This window comes from Echiichthys vipera (assembly GCF_963691815.1).
Source record: "Echiichthys vipera genome assembly, chromosome: 16".
NCBI lineage: Eukaryota > Metazoa > Chordata > Actinopteri > Perciformes > Trachinidae > Echiichthys > Echiichthys vipera.
The window spans coordinates 3,811,082-3,834,591 of record NC_139841.1 but is presented as its reverse complement, the minus strand read 5'-3'; the positions used below and the strand labels follow the sequence as shown (position 1 = coordinate 3,834,591).

Here is a 23,510-nt window from a genome sequence, read left to right as displayed (position 1 = left end):
GTGCTCCACTATCTGACTAGATCTCAGAGCTCTACTGGGTTTATACTCTACTAACATGTCATTCATGTGGGGGGGGGGGGGGGTCCTGTCAGAAGACCGGTACAGTAGTCAAGTCTATTGGAGATGAAAGCATGAATCAGCTTCTCCTGATTAGTTCTGGATATGTTGTTGAGTTGATAAAAGGCTGATTTGGTGATTGATTGGATATGGCTAATGAAGGTCAGATCTGAGTCTATCACCACGCCAAGGTTTTGGACTTGGTCTTTAGTTTCTTAAGACAGTGACTCAAGGTGTTTACTGACAGCAACCCTCTTCTCTTTATTGCCAAAAACAATGATCCCAGAATGATCAGAGATATATAGGTGTGTTAATAACAATGTTTCTGAAATGTCCTGAAGTTGTTTCTTGTAAGGTTATAGAAATGAGGGAAATAAACTTTAGGCATAACACAACTGTATGTGAGGCCTCTGTTAGTATATTGACTTAACTACTGTCCTAGTACATCTAAGGTTCTTGTCTAGTACTTAATAAATACTTGCTAATAAACTTACTCCATCTGATTTTGGAGGCAAAATACCACTTTTTATTCTTGAAATGTATTTGACCTAGATGACTCAGTTAAAAGTAAGCGTACAGGTTCAGTATCACTTAAAATGAGCTCCACCTTTACCAGCTGCAACATTTAAGTGATGAACACAGTAATGGTTATAATCCAGTAGACAATATATCATTCTGAAATGCACTTTTACTTTTGTTACATCAAGTATATTATTGTTGATAATACATTTACATAAGTACGATTTTCAATGCAAGACATTCATTTAACTGTAAATGCATATCGGTTCCAAATACTGTTATCGCTCTCTTTAACTGCTAATAATCGGTATCGGCCCTGAAACCCCCCCAATATGGGTCGACCCCCTCGCACATACATAATTCAGTATATGACTACATACCTGAGGCTCCTGCTCCTCACCCTCTGGCTCTTTGAAAAGCTCCTCAGCACCAAACTTCAGGATGGAAGACAGCTCCTCCTTGTTGAACGGTGCTGAACTGTATGTATTAAAACACACTCAAGTGAGATAAAAGCAAAGTGTAACGGAAACCTTTGAGAGGACCACAAACAATAATGATGCAATCTCAATTTGTTTTTAGGGTGAACTCCTCTGTCACCCCAAAAACAACAAGCACAGACGTTTTAGTTCAAGAGGGATGTAGGCAATAGGAGGAAAGGCAGTTAAGCAGCAGAATGCAGCATGTGTTGCTTGCCTGGATGGAGCAGCGCCGGTGTCGAGGACAGTCTTTCCTGTAGTGTCCATCCTCTGAATGACCAGGTGGTCCAGCACCATTTTCTTCTTCGCCCGCTCAATGATTTCCTCCTCCACTGAGCCTTTTGTCACCAGACGGTAGATATTCACCTGCCAGTCCACAAGCAAACAGTGGGATGTTGAGATTACTGTGTATGTTAATGTAAAAGCATTTAAACACATACTGGCAGTGCATTTGGATAAGGTAGATAATTTATGATTACTACGTAGGATCTGAATGGGAGAAGAGAACTGTAGTGTAGGGCAATAACATTTCATATTTTAATCCTCATCCAACATTCATGGGGTGAGTGCTTCACAGACATTCCAGGCCACAAAAGCTATAAACACAATGAATATTGATCAATACTCAAACATGACTGATGAACTCCATGCTATAGGCATATTAGAGGTGCAGTCGGCAAGTCTGGGCATGTGCACAAACTGTGAACTGCGCTGAGTGGACAGGATGATACAGGTGCTGTCGATTTTCAAACATTGTTGCGGATTGCGACTTTAATGGAGAATGTAAGGGTCCTCAGCCCTTTACAAGCTATCCTCACATTCATCTGAATCAGAGGGATAGAATGGTATTGGACTCACTGGTGTCAGTACTTCGACACAGCCAACAGATGGTGACAAAGAGCCAGAGCTCTCACTGGTGAAATTCCGTCTGGCTCTACTAAAATAAGACTGGCCATCTTGGATAGCTTACTATCAGCTTACCTGTCTTTTCTGCCCAATCCTGTGGGCTCTGGCCTGGGCCTGGAGATCATTCTGGGGGTTCCAGTCCGAGTCAAAAATGACTACTGTGTCAGCCGATGCCAGATTGATACCCAGACCACCCGCACGTGTTGATAGTAAGAAGCAGAAATCCTGGACAAACAAATTTTACCATTCATTCAAATGAAGCACTAACTGCATTTACTGTGCATATACAGGGCAGGGGCACTGAACTTACCTCTGAGCCTTCAGCATTGAAATGATCCAACGCCTGCTTCCTCATCTCCCCTTTGATTGAGCCGTCTAATCTCTAAAATTTACAACATTTCAAATTCAGAAAGGTGTAGACGCCATTTTATTTTTTTCTGGTTAGCGGTAACAAAATTGTGTTATGCAATAATAGTGTGGAGCTACCTGAAAGAGGAACTGTCGGCTCTTCAGGTAATCAGCCAGGATATCCAGCATCCGTACCATCTGGGAGAAGATGAGAACTCTGTGGCCTCGCTCCCTCAAACGCACCAGAAGTTTGTCCAAAAGAACTAGCTTTCCACTGCTGCGGATCAGTTGCTGTCAGAGGAAGAGAGGCAAACGCTTACTGGTAAATCCTCTGTAGTAATATCATGGAATTAATATTTTCAACTCTGTGTCCATCGATCCTTGGCTTACATATGTTGAAGGGTTTGCTTTGGATGGGTTAACAGCAGAAGTCAAATTTTCTTACACAGTGTTAACAATTGTATGATGTTTCTGCAATAAGCTAACCGTCACTCACATCTTCTTTAGCCAAACATCCACTGCTAAAATTGAGTTCCCCCAGTATTCTGATCTTTATGGTAAATGCATTGAAGTAGCCCGTGTTTTTAAAATAAGGTGTTTAACACAGAGTACATACAAAATTCATATATTGAAATAAGATTAATTGGATTATATTCACAGGAGGTATAAAACATGTTAACTGTATCGCTTTTAAATTAAGAAATCCCACTAAATTGTGAGGGTAATGTCTTTATTCTTTGATTTTGGAAGGATCCTAAAAATGACTGAATTTCAATTAAGGACGACTCAGACTAAAAATCAAGCAATTTTAATGTGTCAATTAGGAGAATCCTAAAAACAAAGTTCCACAACTGCACCTTGAAATAGCTAATGTCTAAATACTTGATTAATGGATTAATCAGTAGAATAACCGGTAGAACTTGATAACAAAAAGATTTGATAGCTCCCCTTACTTACTTATTTAGCTTACTTGCACGGTTTTTAATCATTTTCTGGGTTTCACTGTTGTTTAGCATACGCTGACACATGACACATAGTAATTATCTTCCTTTAAACATGCTGCTAACATATGTATGTTTGTTTACATGTGAAAACACTAGGGGAACTCCAAAATGATCAGACCTGATCATTGATTATATATGCTCACTTTATTTTTGATTTAAACTTAATTCTTAAATGAAAAACGAAACACTGTTAGAATAAAAAAGGCGACACAATATGATCAAATAAACAGACCTGTAAGGCTTCAGCTCTGTTAAGGAACTCGTTGTCTTCTGGGGGCTTGATAAGGTAACAGTGATTACAACACTTCTTCAGCTCCATCATGATGTTCAGGAAGCCTGATGTGCTGCCTTTGGTACCTTTACTCAGAGCCTTGTAATTCCTGGTCAGGATCCATCTGATCATAAACAGAAGACACACATATATTACTATACTATTTTACCAATTATGCTCAAATGTATAGCAACAAAATTAGATTAACTAGAAATGTACTCTTCCATAGTGACAAGTTGCAGGGCACTTCCACAGATTTGAGAGTATGGTCATATGTTCAGACATCTCTGCATCAAAACTCTGGATCCTCATTCATTTCAATGAGGTTTTCACCGGCGCAGCAATAATTGCACAAGAACCGGCTTTAAACTGGCCTTCCTGGTTCATATTCCATCGACTCCACCAGCGCCACATCCACGCAACAGTCGCAGCTGTGAACAGAGGTGGAGCGGGTCGTCCTCCATTTGAAGGATCAGCGGTTCTATCCCCAGCTCTTCTAGTCCGCATATGGTAGCCTCTGCCATTAGTGTATGAATGTGTGTGTAAGTGGGTGAATGTGACAAGAAGTGTAAAAGCACCTTAAGTGGTCAGAAGACTCAAAAGGAGCTCTATAGTACAAGTCAATTTATCACATGACACAGATTGTCACATTGTTTGGCTTTAATAATTCCAGGCCCAGTTTAAACTAAAGAATCACAGAGAGCAACGTCTGTGTTAAGCTCAGCTGCATAAACTATTAGGGTTAGCTTGTTACTAATGTTAGCTTTGTGAGAGATTCATTTTTAGATTGCCGTTCATTTAATTCCAAATTTTTGAAAAGTGTTTTCTTGCCGGTGCTGCCTCCATCTACTGGCTAACAGCGTTAAAATGTAAGAAATACTTGTTAATTATTAATGTCAGCTAAAGGCAAGTTTACATTACAGGTTTATTGTTGACCACATAACGTTAATGTTTCTGCCTTGTTAGCTTTAACCATTACACTGTGTTAGAGAAGCTGGAGGATTTTGTATTGATTTAACAGGAACAGCTTACTGACATTAAACATCTCTTTTTTTCAGACAGCAGCACGACTGACAGCGTTTGTGACAAACACAATGACCAGCCAATACAAAATACATGACTATAATACAATAAAATTAGAACAAGTTAAAACAGCAAATATATATTCAAATCATAATCATGAAAACATAATACAGAATATGTGCTGCCTCCTAGTTATTATCAAATGTCTTGAAATCCTCCAGTGAGAGCAGGACCTGGAGTTTCTGGTGCGTCTGTGATAAGTTCAGTAAAGGGAGCAGCAGACTTTCTTTATTTACACTAGATTATAAACTCTCATTAGTTGGGGCTTTGTGTAATTATATAATACAGTGCACTATTAAAAACATAAGAGACTGGATTAGGACTTGCTGCTTCCCTCAGAGTCTTGAGACTTGACTCGGACTTCCCCTCAGAGCAGGGCTCCAGACTAACTTTTTTCACTAGGAGCACTGTGGCCCCCAACCGACCATTTTAGGGGTGCAACCACAAAGCAGAAACTACAATGTGCTGTTTCTAATTCAATGTCACATTTTAATTGTGCACTTTTGAAGATGCGAAATAGAAGGTAAACAGACAGCACCATCGCTCTCATGACAGCACAATATAAAAAAATATACCATACATTCAGAATAAGGGGTGTGAAGAAACAAAAAACAATATTGAGTCCACGAGAGTGAAACACTACGAGATTTTAACACTTTTAAAATGTCAGTATTTTCTTTAGGGGGGTTGATTTTAGCAGAGAGCTGTGGTGGTGCTGCAAGTGTCTTTGCATAGAACTTGTGTTAGCGATAAAGTAAATAAAAGCAAAGTATATTCCCATCTCTGCTGTGTAGTCAGAGCCATATTTGTGCAATTGATTCTTTCAGTTTTTATTATTTTAATCCCAGTCAATGGAACCCTCACAAGATGTCACCAAAATCATACTGTCCCTTTAAAATCTTTCAGAAAATTATGTAAGTGCATCATATCAAATCGAATTGTATCGTTAGCTGAATATTGTGATATATATGGTATCGTGAGATTACTGTAGGGGAGAGTCCAAGTCAAGTCTCAAGTCACATTTGTGTGCGACTTAATCCTGTGTCACAAACTCAAGTCCACATCTCTTGCACCAGGTGTACAGGAGTGTCGTTCATAAACATCCATGGTAATGTTCTCAACTGTAAAATCAGCTGCTAGCAGAGACAAAGATCTGATAAGAGTAGTAGCAGGAGTAAAATCAATGAAATCCAAATACCCTTCCATAACCTTAAGTTCGTTCCTGATTTACATAATAATGAAAAATGTTTTTAAATGAAAGGGCAGTGTCCAGCACTTACTTGTAATACTGTTTTTGGATAGCACTCATCTCAACTCGGAGGATCTGCTCCACTTTGGCAGGAAGAGATTTCTCCACATCCTTCTTGACTCGGCGCAGTAAAAAAGGTTCCAGCTCTTTGTGCAGACTGGTGTAGCCCGAGTCCCTGCCTTTACCATGCGCCTCCTCAAACAGCTCCCAAGAGTGAAACCTTGGTAAACAAGACATACAACACACATCAGTGATGGTGTAGCAATACAGTCAACTCATGGTGCAGGACAACATTTCTTATTTATTCCTCCTTAGAAGCAAATCAGGCTAAAACTGATTACATATTTACTTTGTGATTAGGGGTCTCATAGGTTTACCATAAAACATTTTGTGATAAATTCATATACCACTATATACTGTATCATGACCTTTTTAATGTGATGTTGTGGAAAAAAAGGGAATTACTTTTGATAGTGAGAAATTAGGCCCAGATTCTTTGTTCTGACTGGGTTTAGAAAAAGTAGTTGCTAGCACTCTGCTCTTATAAAAAAAAAAATTGGTTGTACCTTCACATTTTGGTATCATGCTGCTGATCATTATTTTTTATGTGAAAGGGGCTTTGAAACGTGAGAAATTAACACAGTTGGTATCAAGATCTGCAAACACACAAGAGGTGAAAAAGGTGACAGCGAATCTGACGTTTCACTGTTTGGGAGCAGATGATAGGGTCCGGGCGAGAGAACACACTGTGTTTGTGTCACGGCAGTTTCACACAGCGTCGCTATGACGATCAGCTAAGAATCCTGAGAAATTGAAAAAAGTACCTGGTACCAAAAGCAAGCTGAGACGAGCCGTGCTATGCAGTGGAAAATCAGGATACGGTTATATTAAAGCATAACAATTGAAATGGCCTACTTCTCAGGCATAATGAAGTGCAGCAGGGACCAGAGTTCTTTCAGGGAATTCTGCAGTGGCGTTCCCGTGATCAGAAGCCTGTGATTGGACTTGAAGTCCATCATGGTCTTGTAGAGAAGGGAGTCATCGTTCTTCAGTCTGTGTGCCTCGTCCACACCAATGAAGGCCCAGTTAACACTGCCCAAAAAAGACTGGAGAAACACATACACATTACAAGTTTTACATGTAATTGCGTGCCGAACCACAACATGAAACCGGAGCTTGCAGACTTCCCTCGTGTCATTCAAATCCTAAATGTGGGATAACTTTGGATTCCAGATTAATTATGAAGATGCACGCACATTTAAAAAGGCAATGTGTTACCATCACTATTGCTGTGAGAGAAAAAAAAACGAGCTGTGTAAACCCAGCTCCAGACACTATTTCAACAACCCCTACCTGGGAATTCAGAACGGGCAAATGCCATAACTTAAGTGAATGCTGCAGCTGCAATTATTTAAGAAGTATTTTATTAATGAGAGAATTGCAGCAGTATTTTTTTATATTTGTTCTTCACTTTATTTGTATGTTTTCATACTGACAGCTAAGGCGGTTTAACGGTTGTGTTTAATTGTTTAATAATGAAACTTATGTTTGTTCTGACAACAAAGCAGTTTTTTTCATTTTCCCCCTTAACTATGAAGCGTACTGCCCTGTACCGTGACTTCAAAACTGGGGTACATACCGAACTGTGACTTTAGTGTACCATTACACCCTTACTGCTTACCTTGTCTTTGAGAAGAATCTCGTATGTTGTGAGAAGGATGTTAAATTTCAGTCTCTTGTTATGGACATGCATCCACTCATGTGTCCTGATCTATTCAATGAAAACACAGGAGGAAAGGAAACACGAAACATGTTAAGACAGTCATTAATAAACCGATACCTTTCTTGCTTGTACACATACATCTTAACCTTCCATTACAGGAAAACCCAAGTATGTATGTCTATTCTATCAATAGAAAGTGATGTTTCCCCCTACTGTGTATGTATGCAACAGGTGTTTGAACCACCATACCATGTTCCTGCTGCCGATGTCTCCCAGGTAGACCACAACATTCATCTGAGGAGCCCAGAGCTGAATTTCTCTCTGCCAGGAGGTTAGTGTAGAGAGAGGCACAACCAGCAAGAAGGGTCCATACAGCTGGTGGTCATTAAACAGGTAGTTGAGGAAGCCGATTGTCTGGATGGTTTTGCCTAAACCCATTTCATCAGCAAGGATGCAGCTGTTTCCTCTATGAATGAAATCAAAGCAGAAGAGAGACAGCAAAAGCTCAAATTGTGTCTGCTACACACAGCTGAATGGTGGTGCATTCAGCATATGACCATGGGATACATTGCATTTTTATATATTATTTGCCACTATAACTTAGCTGGGAACCCCCCCTCCATAATTACAGAATAGACATTCAGGTGATGCAAGTTAAGAATAAAGTATTGCATAAGTCATACTTGCACCAGGAGTGGGCCATCCAGTTCAAACTATCCAACTGGTAGTCTCGGAGATCCAGTCCATCACCTCCTATGTAAGCTGGCTGCTTCTTCATAGGCATAAACCTGGGTCTCTGTTTGAGCACCTACAGGAAACAACAACAGTAGGTAAGGTGAGTGTTTGAGTAAAACTCACAGTTCAGTTAATTTCAGACAAAGAAGAGATCCCACAAGTTAGACTAATTGTACGTCCACACGATCGAAAAGGACATTTCTTTCAATTCAATTATTATTTAATTATTATTTACAGTGAAATCATAACAAAAGCTATCTCAGGACACTTTAGAGAGTAGGTATAAACCACACTATGACTTATCTATGGTTTACATAGACCCAACAATTGCCCCATTGAGTACACAGTGGCACAGAAAACCATCCCTTTAACAGGCAGGAACGTTGAACAGACCCAGCTCTATGGAGGACGGACATCTGTCTGCATCAGTTGGGGAGGAAGAAAAGTCGTTTTCTCTGTCGTTCTTAAAAGGTTTTCCGTCCGCGCGACCTGGACTCAAGAAATATCTGCGCCCACACGAAACCAGTGAAACCGACTAAAAACGCTGTAGTAAACATGCCAGGCCTAGATGTGGAGCTGTAACTGCCACAGAAATACACCAACAACAGAGAAGAAGAGATGGGGAGACGCTGTGGAGAATACAAACACCGGAGAGTTTCTCTTCAAAGTCAAAGACTTCCCAAATCCTCCTCCATCCTAGAGAGAAATGTGTCACTGTTTCTGGTGTTAGTGGAGACTTTGGTGCTGTTTCGGACTCTGATGCACCAATCACTCTGCAGTTAGTGTCCTCAAGGAGCAGAGGGTGCTGCTGGGAGCCCCTTCCCCGTCCCAAAGCACTCACAGGCGGACACTAATTCTCTAGATTTACACCTGCTTAACAACTCTATTTATAAAAAGAGACCAGAGACCATTTAGCTCCTTATTCAGAGCATCAGGGAAAAGGTAGAAATCTGTGGTCGGCCTAATTCATTCCCATGCATGTGGCTCAGAGTCCAGTTCAGTAAACAGTCTATGGGTCCTTCTCTCTCCTCTCACGCAGCAGCACTGTTGCTATGTGACGCAGCGGGGTTAGAGGTCGGAGGTGGGGCGATGATGTCATTGTTTAACAAAGTATGAGGTTTCACCGTCCAGACGACAACGCCATGGGGGTGTTTTCAAATCTTCCCACTCTGGGACCCTGTTTCAAAAGATACAGTTTCCAGGCTCCGATAACACCGGCTACGTGTGGATGGTCAACTAAACCAGACTGAAGTTGTGTCGTTACAGGAACACGCGTCTGTGTGGATGGGCCCTAAATGCATAATGATCACTGTCCCGAAGTGTAACGCATTACCAACATACTGCCAATGGAGACTCTGCAGTGCATTACCTTGCAGTCTCTGGATGGAATGCTCTTGGACTGGTTTCTGCTCATGTAGTCATCGATGCATTTCTGGAACTTTTTGGAAATCAGAGCACCATCTTCCCAGCTACACTCGGAGTATGGTAAACCCTGCCACTTGCACAGGTAATCTGGGAAACCAGCCGCTGACTTCTGGTTTGAATGTCCTGCTCAAAAAAATTCAGAGATCTGTTTAGTTACACAAATCCGTCACATATATTCAGAGTAAAAATGCTTCATACAAACAATAAGTGATGAACCCAGTAGATAGCGCACCTATGATTCGCTCTACAAGCTGGTACTGAGAGTGCAGGTCATCCATCAATTCTTGCTGACAATTGAAATACTCTATATCCTCTGGTGAAGCAGCCTTTAACCTGGGGAGAGGAGACAAAAAGTGTTAGAAATAAGCCATTACTAATCTGAGCCAGACTATTTTTCAGAGGGTATTAAATAAAACGTCTTATTTTTATCATTAAAAAGAGACAAACCAAGGTTTGTATAGCAACAACAGAGCCCCACTGAAATAAATTAGGTGTGTGTCAATGTGTTTAAAATCTTAAGCCATGAAGTAGGGCTGTGCGATATATTGAATGTACTTGATATAGATCTGAAATAGATGGGTGAGATACATAAAATTATTATATCGTATGTATTGAGTATTTTATCGTCATCTGTTTTTTGTTTTTTTGTAAAGCGACAGAGGAGACTTGTCTTGGTTTTGTGTTTAAAACATTCTCCGGTGGCTTTCTCCCTCTCTCTCAGGCAGAGGGGGTAGAAAACACACTCACACACACACACACACATAAGCACACACGCACACAGAAAGGAGGGGACTTTTCTAGTTTCTTTCAGTGTGCAGCGCCAGCCGGCTCAGGCCGTTCAATCTATTGTATACAGTGTGTCCTAAACCAATTCAATCCACAAAATAAACATAGAAGCGGATGAATAGCTTGTTCATAACAGAATTAAGGAATCGGTGATCTGGAAATTTTTTTGGATATCGAGACGAGGACGTGGAGCAAGTCATACCCGTATGCAAAGTGTAGAAAAAAAAATTGTCGTCACGAAAGGCAGCAGCACCACAAATATGTTTCATCACCTAAAAACTCACCAGCTACAGTATGAAGAGTCTCTTGAACGCCGAACATCGTGCACACTGGCTAAAACCGCTAAAACGCCTCCACCAGCTCAACAAATGACCATAGCTGCCACTTTTTCCAAAGCCACCCCATATGAGAAAACCAGTCAGCGATGGAGAGATATCACAGATGCTGTCACCAATTTCATGGAGAAGACATGATGCCAATAAGTAAAGTAGAAAATCCTGGCTTCCGAAAATGAATTAAAACTCTAGATCCCAAAAATACGAGTTGCCTGGTTCAAAGCACTTCTGTTCTTTTCTTTCTCAGGTTTCCACTTGAGTTTGCACTTCATTGCTCCGAGTTCTGAGCAGCCCTGTTTTATATTGCCCCTTTGTTATCATTTTTAAGATTGTTTTTGCAGCTTGTGCTTTGTTTGGATAAAAAAAAAAATAGTCTTACTTCAACTCAATTGTGATTAATCACTATGAAAATATCAAATGTTTTGATGGAATCACCTGTGAAGTTAACAGAGAATGGTATATAATCTGCAGGGATTGTAGTAAAACAGTAAAGGGTAAAGGTGAGATTTCATGGGGTCCTTTAAAGAAGATTCCAAGATATTGAGATATATATCGTGTATCGTGAAATGGAGAAAATGTATTGGGATATTCATTTTTTCAATATCGTACAGCCCTACCATGAAGGTGATGTAATTGTCAGCAGTCACATGGGCAGAGGTTTCCGAGGGCTGTTTTAGAGTCACAAAGAGGTCTCATGGCATGGGAGTTATGTGGCTTACAGGGAGTTTACATCAAAAAACGGAAGCTCTGTGAAAGTCTGCCGTCTTCTTGTCGGTGATCATGTTAATTAATTATGTGCAGCGGATCTTCGTTGGCAGATCTCGGGCTAACAGCTCGCAAGTTGGAACAAAATCAATTGTTGACTTCCACAGAGAAACCTGGGTCCCACAAGTAAATTCACCCGCCTCTGGATACACGGTGACGATTACGCCCCCAATGAAAACCTGCCGTTACGCGGCCTGTCATACTGAATACAGGTTCAACTGGATGACATTTGGCTTTACGTACACACTATTTTGACATGTTACATTAGCGATTGTTTGGGCAGGTATGGCCATTACATGGCGGCTGGCCACTGAGACTTGAATTACTTTTGTCTGTTGTGTGATTGTCATCAAAATTGTAAGTCTTTCCTGCTGGCTCAGTGGTCAGGGGGAGACTGGGCAGCTTTCACGGTCAGCGTGTGAAACTCTTTGTAACATTGTGATAAAGTTTACTAAAGAGACAAGTTCTTGGTTCATTAAATAAGCTCTCACCATCTCTTTTTGTCCTGGTCCTTCTTCTTGAAATTGTCCAGTTTCTTCATGCCCTTGACGTTCTGTAGCTTGAGTGTCTCCTCTGTCTCCCAGGTGTTGTGGATATGGGCCCAGTTCTTCCACTTTATCAAATATTGGATGTCACCAGCCTCTTTGTTGGTATTGAAGTCTGTGTTGGGGTCCCCATCTGCTTCTACAGCATATACAGTGGTTGAACTTCCGGTTGCTGTTAGGAAAAAAATGAAAAGGGATTCAGTGCAACATATTTCTTAATTCATCCATAAAACTTGGCTGAAAGTTGAACTCCATAAGAATTGAAATATGTTGTTTCGAGGGGCATCTTGTTCCTATTATACTTCTGCTCTTACTACAAGCCTGACTCAGGAGTTGGAATTTCCCATTTCTGATAACAAGTGAACGCAGCATAACTGTTAGTGACGATCTGGGCCGACAGACCAACGTCTGTCAGCAGTCACTAACATGGGGAATTATTTACATTTAGAGAGGGGATGTCTCCACAGACAGATATTGGAATACTCAGCAAAGAGGCAACAAGTGCTTTCATTAGTGGGTCACATGATCAACCACCATTGTTTTAACTCACAATTTGATAGATATTAACTTAACTTTATTAAAAAGATGAAAATCCTACTCAGTACAACATTAAATCTTTTGTTTAGAAGGTGAACAATACAAAGCTGTTTTTGTCACACAGCAATTTCCAAGAAGTCTTCCTGGTACCTCCTGATCTCCTCTAAATTAATTCACATGAAATTCCATACCTGGCTAGTCTCAGCACCAGGTTTCATACCTCTTTTCCTCCCTATCCTGCTGTCCATCACTTTCTCCAGTGTTTCAAACTCGTCTTCTTCAGGCTGCGGGACATCTTCACCCAGAACTTCCACCAGGTCGTCTGAATCAGTCTTCAGTTCCTCGTCCTCCTTGTAGCTGATGTTGACTTTGGCTTGCCTCCGTGGCCCTGCAGACGCCGCCTTCTTGTAGTTTTCATCCTCGTCCTCGGAGGAAGAACAATTCTGGGATTTCTTCTTCTGGGTACTGCTTTTCTTCCCATTTCGAAAATTCATCCTGCGACATGACAAAAAACATTTAAAATTAGAATAGCGTAGAAAGGTTAATTCATCCTCTATAATTCAATTCTAGATTCATTAAACAGAAAGTTAAATGTTTCAAGCCTTTATTTGTTAAGAAAATGATCATCCTCCATGGTCCTGTTTTTTTTTTCAGACCTGGGACAACGCAACTATCCAAAGCAAAAAACTGGCAGAATCGTTGCCCCTCAGAAATGAGATTGCCCACATGCCGGGCAGCTGTGGCTTAGAGGAAGAGCAGATTCGAAAGACAAGATTGCTCCCCTGCTGCACATTGGTGTGTGGTTGTTTGAAGGATTAGATACATTAGATGCCATCTTTGAATTTCTGCACCTTGTCAGAAGACTATAAAGGCGCTATAAGTACAAGTCCATTTGTCATGCCTGAATCCAGATTGTGATCTTTTAACTGATCTGTTAATCATGGTACTTGACACTACACTAAAAAAACCTATCAACATCACAGCATGAGCTGAGTTAAAGCTGTAGTCCTTTAAAGATCATAGGTCATATGATCAATACCTACACGGCCAAGGCAAGTGTCCATTACAAAGGTGTTCCCAGTTGGCCATTAAAAGGCAGCGGTCCACTTACTTGGTTGGAGGCTTTCTGCTTTTGATTTTGTGACTAGGCTCATAGTCTGATGCCGTTTCATCGCTGCGGTCCTCCGCAGATGAGTTGGATCCAGAACCACTCCCAGACCCAGAACCTGATCCAGAGTCAGAGGAGCCTGAATTTCTTCTCTTTTTGGATTCACTTGACGAGTCAGATCCATCACTACTTGACGAGTCCTAGAAAAGATTAGCAGGACACAAAGTTCACGTATAATCACATAGCGCCAATGTCATCCCCCATTTAAAAAAAAAAACTTTTGGATCTTCTAGATCCACATGAATGACCTGGCTGGCACTTAAAACTAAAGTGTTCTCCGAAAGACAACCAGTTTACAGGTATGCCAACGACACAGAAAAAATGTATCGGATATCAATTTGAAACAAACCTCATCAGATCCACTATTTGAGGAGCTTCGTCTCTGTTGCTGCTGCTGCTGCTGCTGCTGCTGCTGCTGCTGAAGCTGCTGTTTCCTGAGCATTGCAGATCTTTGCACTGCTAGGATACTTGGGTTGGACTTCCAGAACTGCAATCAATGAGTGTAGTGGATGGTTAGCCAAAAATATGTGAACGGGTTAAAAAGACTTGGTAAGGGGTAGGCGTCCCGCGGCTCAGCAGTTAGAGCAAGTGCCCCATAGAAAGAGGTTAAGAGTCCTCAACTCCGACCTGCGTCCCTTTGCCAAAAAAATTATCTTTAAAAAATAAAATAAACATGTAGTAAAAACATGACAAGAGTCGACCATTGTGTCACAAACACCCAAAAAGAATAATTCATTTTTCTCTCCATATGCAATTAATAATCTACTCATACATACTTGGACAATTGTATTCTTTTTTTGTGCAAAAGCTTTATCCACCACTTAAGTACAATAATTTATTCTAACTGCTCATTTCTGTCATACACAGTCATACATATCTGATCTTATACATTTCCTCTACATTTAACTTATCTGATTTAACATTCCGTGAATCTTATTTGACCTGTATTCATATCTCTACTTTATATATATTTAACAAAGAGTTTATTGTTTACCGTTTATTGTTTTTTTTTATATTTTCTGTATTTATTTAGCTAAGAGGTTATTGGTTATCCTATACTGTAGTTTTTTATACTGCCCTTGTGTTTTTGTAAGCTGCTGGAAACGCAATTTCATCCCAAAGGGATCAATAAAGAAAAGTCTAAGTCTGTTCAGTTTAAGTAAAAAATAGGAGCCCGTTTATGCTAATGGGTTTGAAACTCAATTTATTTACCTCAGCTCCGTCGATGTTTGACTTGTTTGGCGGTTCCATCTTCTCCTTGGATTTCTCTGTGTCCGAGTCAGACTGGCTGCCAGAGTCTGAGCCACTACCTGAGTCACTGCTCCCTGATTGGCTGCTGCTGCTGGAGGAGCTGGAACTGGAGCCTGAGGCAGAACCTGATGCCGAGCCCGATCCAGAACCAGATTCATCATCAGAATTACTGTCACATGGGAAGAGAAAATAATATACATATGTGTGCATTAGTAATAAATAGATGAATCATCCGCAAATCTAATCAGTTTCACATACTGAAACTTTACCCATTTGGCCTTTACTAAACTTAAGTAGCATTTTGGCCATGTGTACAACTTAACAGATGACACAGAGTGCATTTACATTGACATGAATAACCCGTTTTAAAATCCTATTCAGGATATGGTGTTTATATAAGCAGAGAGAAATCAAGTTAATCATATTTCCCTTATGCATACATATCAGTAACCCGGATCTGATCATAACGGGTTACTCATGTCCATGTTAACGCACTCAGACATTGTAGCTGCAAGAATGCTTGTAACTGACTTACTTAGACATTGAGAGGCGGCCCTGTCATGTATTTCAATAAAAGGCATTTGCGACTGACAGGAACAGGTTCTTGAACTGGTTCCTTTCAGAATTATTTAAACCGTGGTGCTAGCGAAAATAGCCCGCATTTCCCAATAGCTTTGTGCAAAACCATTGTAATCAAGGATAAGTCAGCAACTGAGGGCATGTACAATGCACAACTGCAGTAAATGTAACACTTTGTGCAGTAAGGCTGATATGCTGTGTGTGCTATTAGGGTGCATAGAGTGCTACGACCGTGCTTACGTGCTAACAAACTTTTTAGATTCTGAACCAAGTTATTTTTGGTCAAAATGCTCCAAAACTGGAACAGAATCTAATCCCTGTCAATTCGAAAAGCACTACAAGACAACTACATTAATGCAGCTGGGGTGACACCACAGAGGAAGGGATGTCTGGCAACACTAAGGATGTGACAATGCTTAAAAATCTACACAAATGTGTGAAAATTTTCTAAAACGTTTCAATACATTCCTATCAGTGTTTTTCTTATATTCATTCTGCAGGGGTGGTGATAAGCGCCGTTTTTGAAATTTCACATGATCATTAATGTCCTCTGCCGCGTATTTTACCCATAGACTGTATAAAAAAATGAACGTAGCCTCTCTGTCGAGGTCCGTTCTCTTAACTTGATCCAATCATATTTGCCCGCAGGAGTCACCATAATGTCAAACTTTAACTCCACCTCATTTCCTCTTACCAAAAAGGGCATTGATGTGACCTTGGGGGGAGGGAAATACGTCGTACGATAGATCTGGCTGACGTATACTGAATTAGCCACATTAGCACCAAGATAACTAGCTAGCTAAGCTAACAGCTAATAGAACGCGCTACTAGTTAAACGTAATGTTGAGATTTTTCCAGGACTGGGAGTAATTTATTTTTATTTTGCATGTCTCTAGCGGAGATTACACCGGCTTCACGAGTCGATTGCAAGCAGGCGGCAATAATGATTTATGATTTAAACTGATATGAAGCCCAGTACCATGCTCATAGACTGTAAAACACCGACCCTCACAGCCCGAATCCTCCTGCTGCTCCAGATTTGAATCTGTTCCATCGATAGTAGGCTGTCCTGCAAGTCATTGTGCAAGTGCGGCTACTTAATTAGCATAACAGAGCTAACACGGTGTGTTCCTAAACCATCTGTTTGTACAGTTGATCGAAGTACAAACCATCTTGTCACTTATGGAAACACCAACACACGAATGACCGCAGTCCAGGTCGAGATGAAGGTTAGCATGCTAATGATGCTAATCCTGGCAACTAGCCTCAGAGGAGAAGCCAGAGGCTAGCTGTCACTTAAGAGACCGCGCCCCTAATTATTCATAAACTTTAACCTCTAAACTTTAACATACAGACTAGAATGTTTTTTGCTGTGAAAATCAGCCTGTTTACCATGGGGGTCAATGAGAAACTGCTCTATTGTGCGAACTACTCCTAGTGGACACTTGGAGAACTGCAGTTTTTGGCACTTCCTAAATGGATCAACCAGGAAGTTTCTGTGGTGGGGGCTTGGCTTTACTTGGTGGCTAAATTCACGGGCAGGGACCTGGGCTCAGACGTAGGCCTGCATGCCTGTTACAGAGTAGCAGACGCCTTCCATTAAAATGGCGGTGCTCTGTGTCGCACTGCACAGACACAGAACAGAGGAGAGAAAGGTGAAGTGATCATAACGTTGTCAGTACAGGCTTGGTCGTAAATCACATGAGTAACCGGAAGCAGCTTTTAAAGCGATGTATTTTCATTGTTAATAAGTGGCTGTGGGTCTAACTTATGCGGATTAAAGGGTGGTTCGTGTGGATTTTGAAAAGTAAATGTAAAAAAAAATATTTAAAATTGTTACATTTAAGAAGACAGTTTGGTGTTGTTGCAGAATGGTGAAGATTTTGTTAAAAGAAATCAAAATAATAAGCCCTCTTAATTTTAGCTTGCTTCTTGTTCATCATGTTGTTGTTGCAAGTTAGAACCCCCCGTTTTTTATTTTAACCTTTAAACACATCTGCAAACGTCTAAGCTATGTCCCGATCCGGACACATTGACTTGAAAATATCGGAAATGCTTTAGTTTGAGTTCAGTGAGTGGTGACAGTTGAGAAAGCAAATAACCTCAGCGTGCAGCCCACAGCCACCCTGATGTCGGCAGACCACGAGGCAGAGGCCGCTGTCGGGGCTAGTTCAGCTGTTATGTTCCTGGGTAGAGGTGTCGCTGGTGGAGCATAGAAACTGGCGATGCTGCTGCTTCCCTGCGGCCAACGGCAGTCTTGTGGCCAGCACCGTGCACAAGGGACTTTACAGTGTTGTTGCCCATCGTGGCTACGCTAATCTTCTTTTTACAGTATAGTAACCCCCCCCCCCCCAGATGTTCTCAGCGACAGGCTTTAGCCATTGTTTAAATTCAGGCATCTCCAACCAGGAGTTCACCATTTTGGAGTTTGTTTCGCACCAGGAGGAGGGCGTTCACTGTCGCAAGATGCGTATCAACACATGTTCGTGCTTGGCCCCGAACTGATCTGGCCTGCTGAGCACGCCGGCACTTCGCTGATTCTCTGAAGAGGCTACACCCCTAATGAGAGGGGGGAATAAGCTGAAACTTCATCAGAGATCCTTTATTATTTTGTTTGACAAAAGGATTCTCTCCTACAAAAACCAACTGAAACAAAATTACCTGTTTATTAATTAACTCTTTATTTTGTTGTGCTTGAGACCCCGAAAAGTCATTTTTGGTTTAACTTTGGTCATTTTCTGTTGGGGAACAGTATTTGGACCTTTTGGACAAGTATTCAAAAGACATTTTCTGTTGCCGAGCGAGGCTCATTGGGCATTACTCCGATTTAAACTGAGTTTGCATTGGGATTTTGATTTCTGCTTGTAGAATTGTGCTCCTTCTCTCTGTTGATTTTTAATAAGTGGATTCATATGTGGTAACGCTGATTAAATTATCCATGTGGGGATTGACCTTTATTACGAACCAATCCACTACATGCATCGGAAACACATGAACACCATGATTCCTTTAAGTGTTTGTGTCGGTGCTGTGTGTAGAATCTAATACTGTATATGCCAATGTGAGGGGTGGTTCATGTGGATGTGGCAAAGTAACTAATGAATTATTAAAATATTTAAATCTATATTTTAAACTTTGTTTCATTTGTGACCTTTGAGAAGATAATTTTGTGTGATGAAAGAAGAGGGTAAGGTTCACCAAAAACTAAATAATAAGCCCTCTTTTTGTTATGTCAGCCTATCTATTTTTATCATGTTGCAGTTGCCAGTTGTGTGTTGCCTTTGACAATGACACAAGAGTTTGCCAAAATAAAATTTGCAATTTAAACTGAAAATGGTAATGTCTCAGACATAGAAATTAGGGTGTGTTTACACTTGGCACAGATGATCTGTGCTGTGCTTTAGCGTGACTGCCATCCCTCCCAGGCCCGCTTGCACTCACATTACTTGGAAAGATCTGAGCCTCGGCTCTATTGCTTCTTGCTTGCACCCCTCAGAGTTTTTTGCAGTAAACACTCCCCATCAGACCACCACGAACCCTCCGACGGCATCTTCTTAAATGTCCATCACAGGGAACAGTCGTAAGTAAATAGTCCCAGGATCGCCGTCAATGATCATGCACACGCACATGCTCGTACATGTGCGTCCGTGCTTTGCTAAAGCCCACATCCTTCAACCGGGCCCCGGCTGGGAAGCGTGTCGTGCCTAGGCAAGGAGCAGTTGTACTCACACTGGTCAAACGAACTAGACTTTAGCAGCCATTCGTGCTTGGGCACGGTAAGAATGGCAAGTGTGAGTTACTGTTACGCTTTGGTTGCTTGCATCTCTGGAAGTGTGTCTGTCTGTCTCTCTCTGTCAATCTGTCTGTCTTTTCTATCTTTCTTTCTCCTTTTCTTCCTCCCCAACCGGTCAAGACAGATGTGCGTCCTCCACAGAGCTGGGTCTGTCTGACGTTCCTGCCTGTTAAAGGGAAGGTTTTTGTTGCCACCGTACTCTACAGAGGAATTGTTGGGTCTATGTTTATCATAAATGAGTCATAGAGTGTGGTCTTTACCTACTCTGTAAAGTGTCCTGAGATAACTTTTGTTATGATTTGGCACTGTAAATAATATTGAATTGAATTGAATTGTGGTGTGAACTTATTCTGCTCCAGTCTAATGTGTAAAAGTAAGGATAATTTACAATATATTTTCAATATATTATCAGCTATGTCATCTGAGATGATACCCTCCATAAAGCCAAAAGATTACAATCACTACCATTAAGACTTCTTTGATGTCCTTTTTTGAAAGATGATCAGTTGATTTACCTTGATTCTCCACTGCTGTTGTTTACACTTTCATCCTCACTGCGTCCAGCCATGTTGAAGTCCAAAATATAGACTCCCCCCTGACAACCTGTAGTATTAAGTTCCACGTGGTTAACCTGTACGAGAAGATACACATGACCAACATTAGAAACGCTGTCTAGAAATGCCAGGATTGTGCCATAATCAAAGCTGACTAGTTACAGTAACATTATCCTTTCTCTGCAGTATGCATGTAGAGTGTCTAATAAAGTTGTTCTCAAATTTGGCACAATGCAAAATAACACACTGCAGGTATGAATGCTCATAATTACAAAGTAAAAGGCATTTGCAGCTAGGTACATGATCACTGACAAACTCTAACCCCTGACCACTCTAACCCCTGCATCAAAGTTCAACCAATGAGCTGTCCTTGTGGAGCTGTCAATAAACTTGCACACAAGATATTTAAAACGCCAAAATGTGTTAAAAGTAATTTATGATTTGCGTTTTTGTTCTATGCGAGGTTAACTGTTTTTGTAGCTAAACACAATATTTTTTATTATTATTTATGAATACTGGAATCTCAATTTGAAACCAGGACAGAGATGTGCTGAAGCTACATCTAGCTGTTGCCTGGCCGCAGAGGCCTATCAGGCCTGCGCAGCAGCGTGTTTTCTCATCCACACAGAGCTCATATGGAAGTCTAAACACTAAATAACCTCATAACCATACCCAAGTCCAGAAAACATCTTATAGTAGACGGACTTATACCATCCTTGGTGCCATCTAGTCTTAGTGTAGCTAAAGACTAGCTTGTTAGCTACAAGCTAGAGCTAATACCGGCTAGTGACGCCAGTATTAGCTCTTGGCGGGTACGGTGGCAGTAATGCGCCAGTCAATATTTTATCTTCCAATTCCAACGGATAACAGCAATTGGTACTATCGAATAACCACCAACGGGTTGATAAATGACCACTGTGTTACTACAGGATATTGAGCGTCCCCTGTGTATGACCAATAACTGTTTGCTAGTGCTTATGTGTTGTGCTAGTGTTATGATTCTCTCTGCGTTACACAATCACAACACCTGAAACACAGTAATAGCAAAAGTTCACGTTATAATGCATATGTGTCGCATCGATGCGGGTCAAATGTTGTTACATGTTTGTATCTTATTGTGCGTTAACGTGGGCTCAACAGACATGAAATGAGATGATGATAACCCAGCGTTTACTGAGGTTGCCAAGGAAAGTCGCGTTAGCCAACGTTGTGAAGCACGAGGCTAGCACGAGAGCTAACAAAATGACAAAACTTTGCGCTAGTTTATCTTAGCAGGGATGCGCTGGGATGACCACTTCCCGATTATAAACGATACTGGGCGTTAAACTGTCAACGAAATGTTACTATGCAAATGTATGTGCAAATGGTGAGCCACAGAAGCGTGCTAAACGTATTTAATATTCATTATTGAACCCACAAACCCAAACTAGCTAACCTAACTTCAACCTCTTCCATCTTGTTTTCATTCGCCGCTCACTTCTCGCGGCTTTTACCACATCAACATGCAACGTTAGCTTACTTTCTAACTGAACTAGGGGATAAGTAACTCCACACTGGATGTTACCTTGTGCTATTTTATGTTACCTGGCCAACTCCAATGGAACTGTTGTTTAAATCCGCCTCTCCGCTTCAGAGGTCCTTTCTTCTTTTATTTAACTAGCGAGCTAGCAGCTGCGATAGCTCACGCTATCCTGCGCTAGCTATCTATCTCCCTGTTAGGGAGCGCAGCCGCGACCGATTCAGTTCGGTACAACTGATGCAATGTTGTTTTTCCTCTCCCTCCAAAAAAAAAAAAAACAAGTAAGTCCCCTTCCCGATTTAGATGTACGCAAAGTCCAGAGCTCGTTGGTCAACTGCGATTGTAGAAAGCTGGCATTTCAATCCAGGGTCTTCCGACAACCGGCCTCCGCCATGACGCCGTAGGGTTCACTTCACTAGGAAACCCCGGACAGTGACGTAACGACTGTGCGCCTCACTACACTGCATCAGCAGCGAACATCTGGCAGCCAACATTTGTAGACAATACATTCTTCTTCAGAAAACATGAATAATACACGTTAATGCTTGCCCCAACAATCGCGTTATGAAAATGGCTGCGAAAAGGAGCATTGCAGGAGGGCAGGTGGAAGGGGAATGGCGTCTCCGAGTCCCGGAGCGGTGCAGTTTGAATTGCTAATATCTTATCAGCCATTCAAAGAATTCAAAGAGAATGGACTCAAGTTAGATCCGAGAATAATTCAGTCGGAAATCAAAAATTCAATATGGTGAGCAAAAGAAGCAAATGGGAGTGAAGAGAGGAAAGTAATCATTGAGTATGGAGAACATTCCAGTTAAGTTACAGTTCTAGCCAATTCAGCAAGTATTTGAATGGAAACCCATAGGGGAGTTCATTCCACTGAAAATGTACACTTATCATTCTAATTTTCAAATGGTTAGAAAATTGCATTATAATTTTGACTTAAATAAAAGCCTATGATTGCATACATGGGAAATAACGCTACATTGTTCATTTATATTTTTTGTATGATTTATTTGTGAGATTTTGAACATAACATATATACAACACACCCACATGAAATGGGATGGACACATAGATTAATTCTGTGAAACAAGGTACTGACAGAGAGACAGTTTACACCCAACTGCCACCTCCCAGCCCTCCCCTCACCTACTGAGCAGTACCAAGCAAATAGGGTGTGGGTTTTGACACAGGTAATAATGGTAATGAGACATTAACGTTGGTCATGCATGCCCTAACAAATACAAAGATATATGTATAGACACAAAGACACAAATATAATAATAATAATAATAATAATAATAATACAACACTTACAGTACTAGAAAAAAAGAAAATAATAAAAAATAAATCCAAAATGATTTGAATTGAATATTACACACTGTGCAGCAGGTTTAAGGATCAATACTTTTTTTGATACTACATCTTTAAAATAATACAATTTTCTGTTAAGAATAGGCTACAGTTGATAGCATTGAAAGGACCAAAGTTGGCTATCAGCACTGATGCGCTCCCCTACATCAAACATACAAAACCTTGGCAGATGAATGTCTGAGTTCAGATAGCAGTATGGTGTATGAAGCACACAGGCCAGTGGTCAGAACATTAAAGAGTGTCTTTGCTAGCCGGACACCCCTTTACAGCCCGTTCGTCTGGCCACCCGTCCACAGGGCAGATTCAAGATTCAGGATTCAAGAAGCTTTATTTATCCCGAGGAAATAATTGTGCAACAGATTCAATACAAAGGTGGGAAAGGATCAGAGTGACAATAAGCTAACATAATCAAATTAAAATAAAGCTAACGTAAAATAAATCAAACAATAACTAAGTGTGACAGAGTGCAACAGACATTGTGGTTAAGTGTAGGTATATACAATATACA

General features: G+C 40.9%; 1 protein-coding gene across 1 annotated transcript in view; it reads right to left on the bottom strand.

The window, feature by feature from the left end:
- The window catches only part of chd1 (chromodomain helicase DNA binding protein 1), a 32,230-nt gene extending 10,366 nt beyond the window's left edge, over nt 1-21,864 (bottom strand). The window contains 20 exon segments of the mRNA XM_083929389.1: nt 957-1,053; nt 1,270-1,418; nt 2,034-2,183; nt 2,269-2,340; nt 2,445-2,597; nt 3,543-3,705; nt 5,945-6,133; nt 6,829-7,019; nt 7,595-7,684; nt 7,886-8,102; nt 8,320-8,444; nt 9,741-9,919; nt 10,029-10,129; nt 12,174-12,399; nt 12,985-13,259; nt 13,876-14,072; nt 14,282-14,419; nt 15,145-15,352; nt 20,071-20,186; nt 21,694-21,864. Of these exon segments, the coding sequence (XP_083785515.1) occupies nt 957-1,053; nt 1,270-1,418; nt 2,034-2,183; nt 2,269-2,340; nt 2,445-2,597; nt 3,543-3,705; nt 5,945-6,133; nt 6,829-7,019; nt 7,595-7,684; nt 7,886-8,102; nt 8,320-8,444; nt 9,741-9,919; nt 10,029-10,129; nt 12,174-12,399; nt 12,985-13,259; nt 13,876-14,072; nt 14,282-14,419; nt 15,145-15,352; nt 20,071-20,123 (2,973 nt within the window). The 5' untranslated portion in view covers nt 20,124-20,186; nt 21,694-21,864.
- Between the last annotated feature and the right edge of the window lie 1,646 nt (nt 21,865-23,510).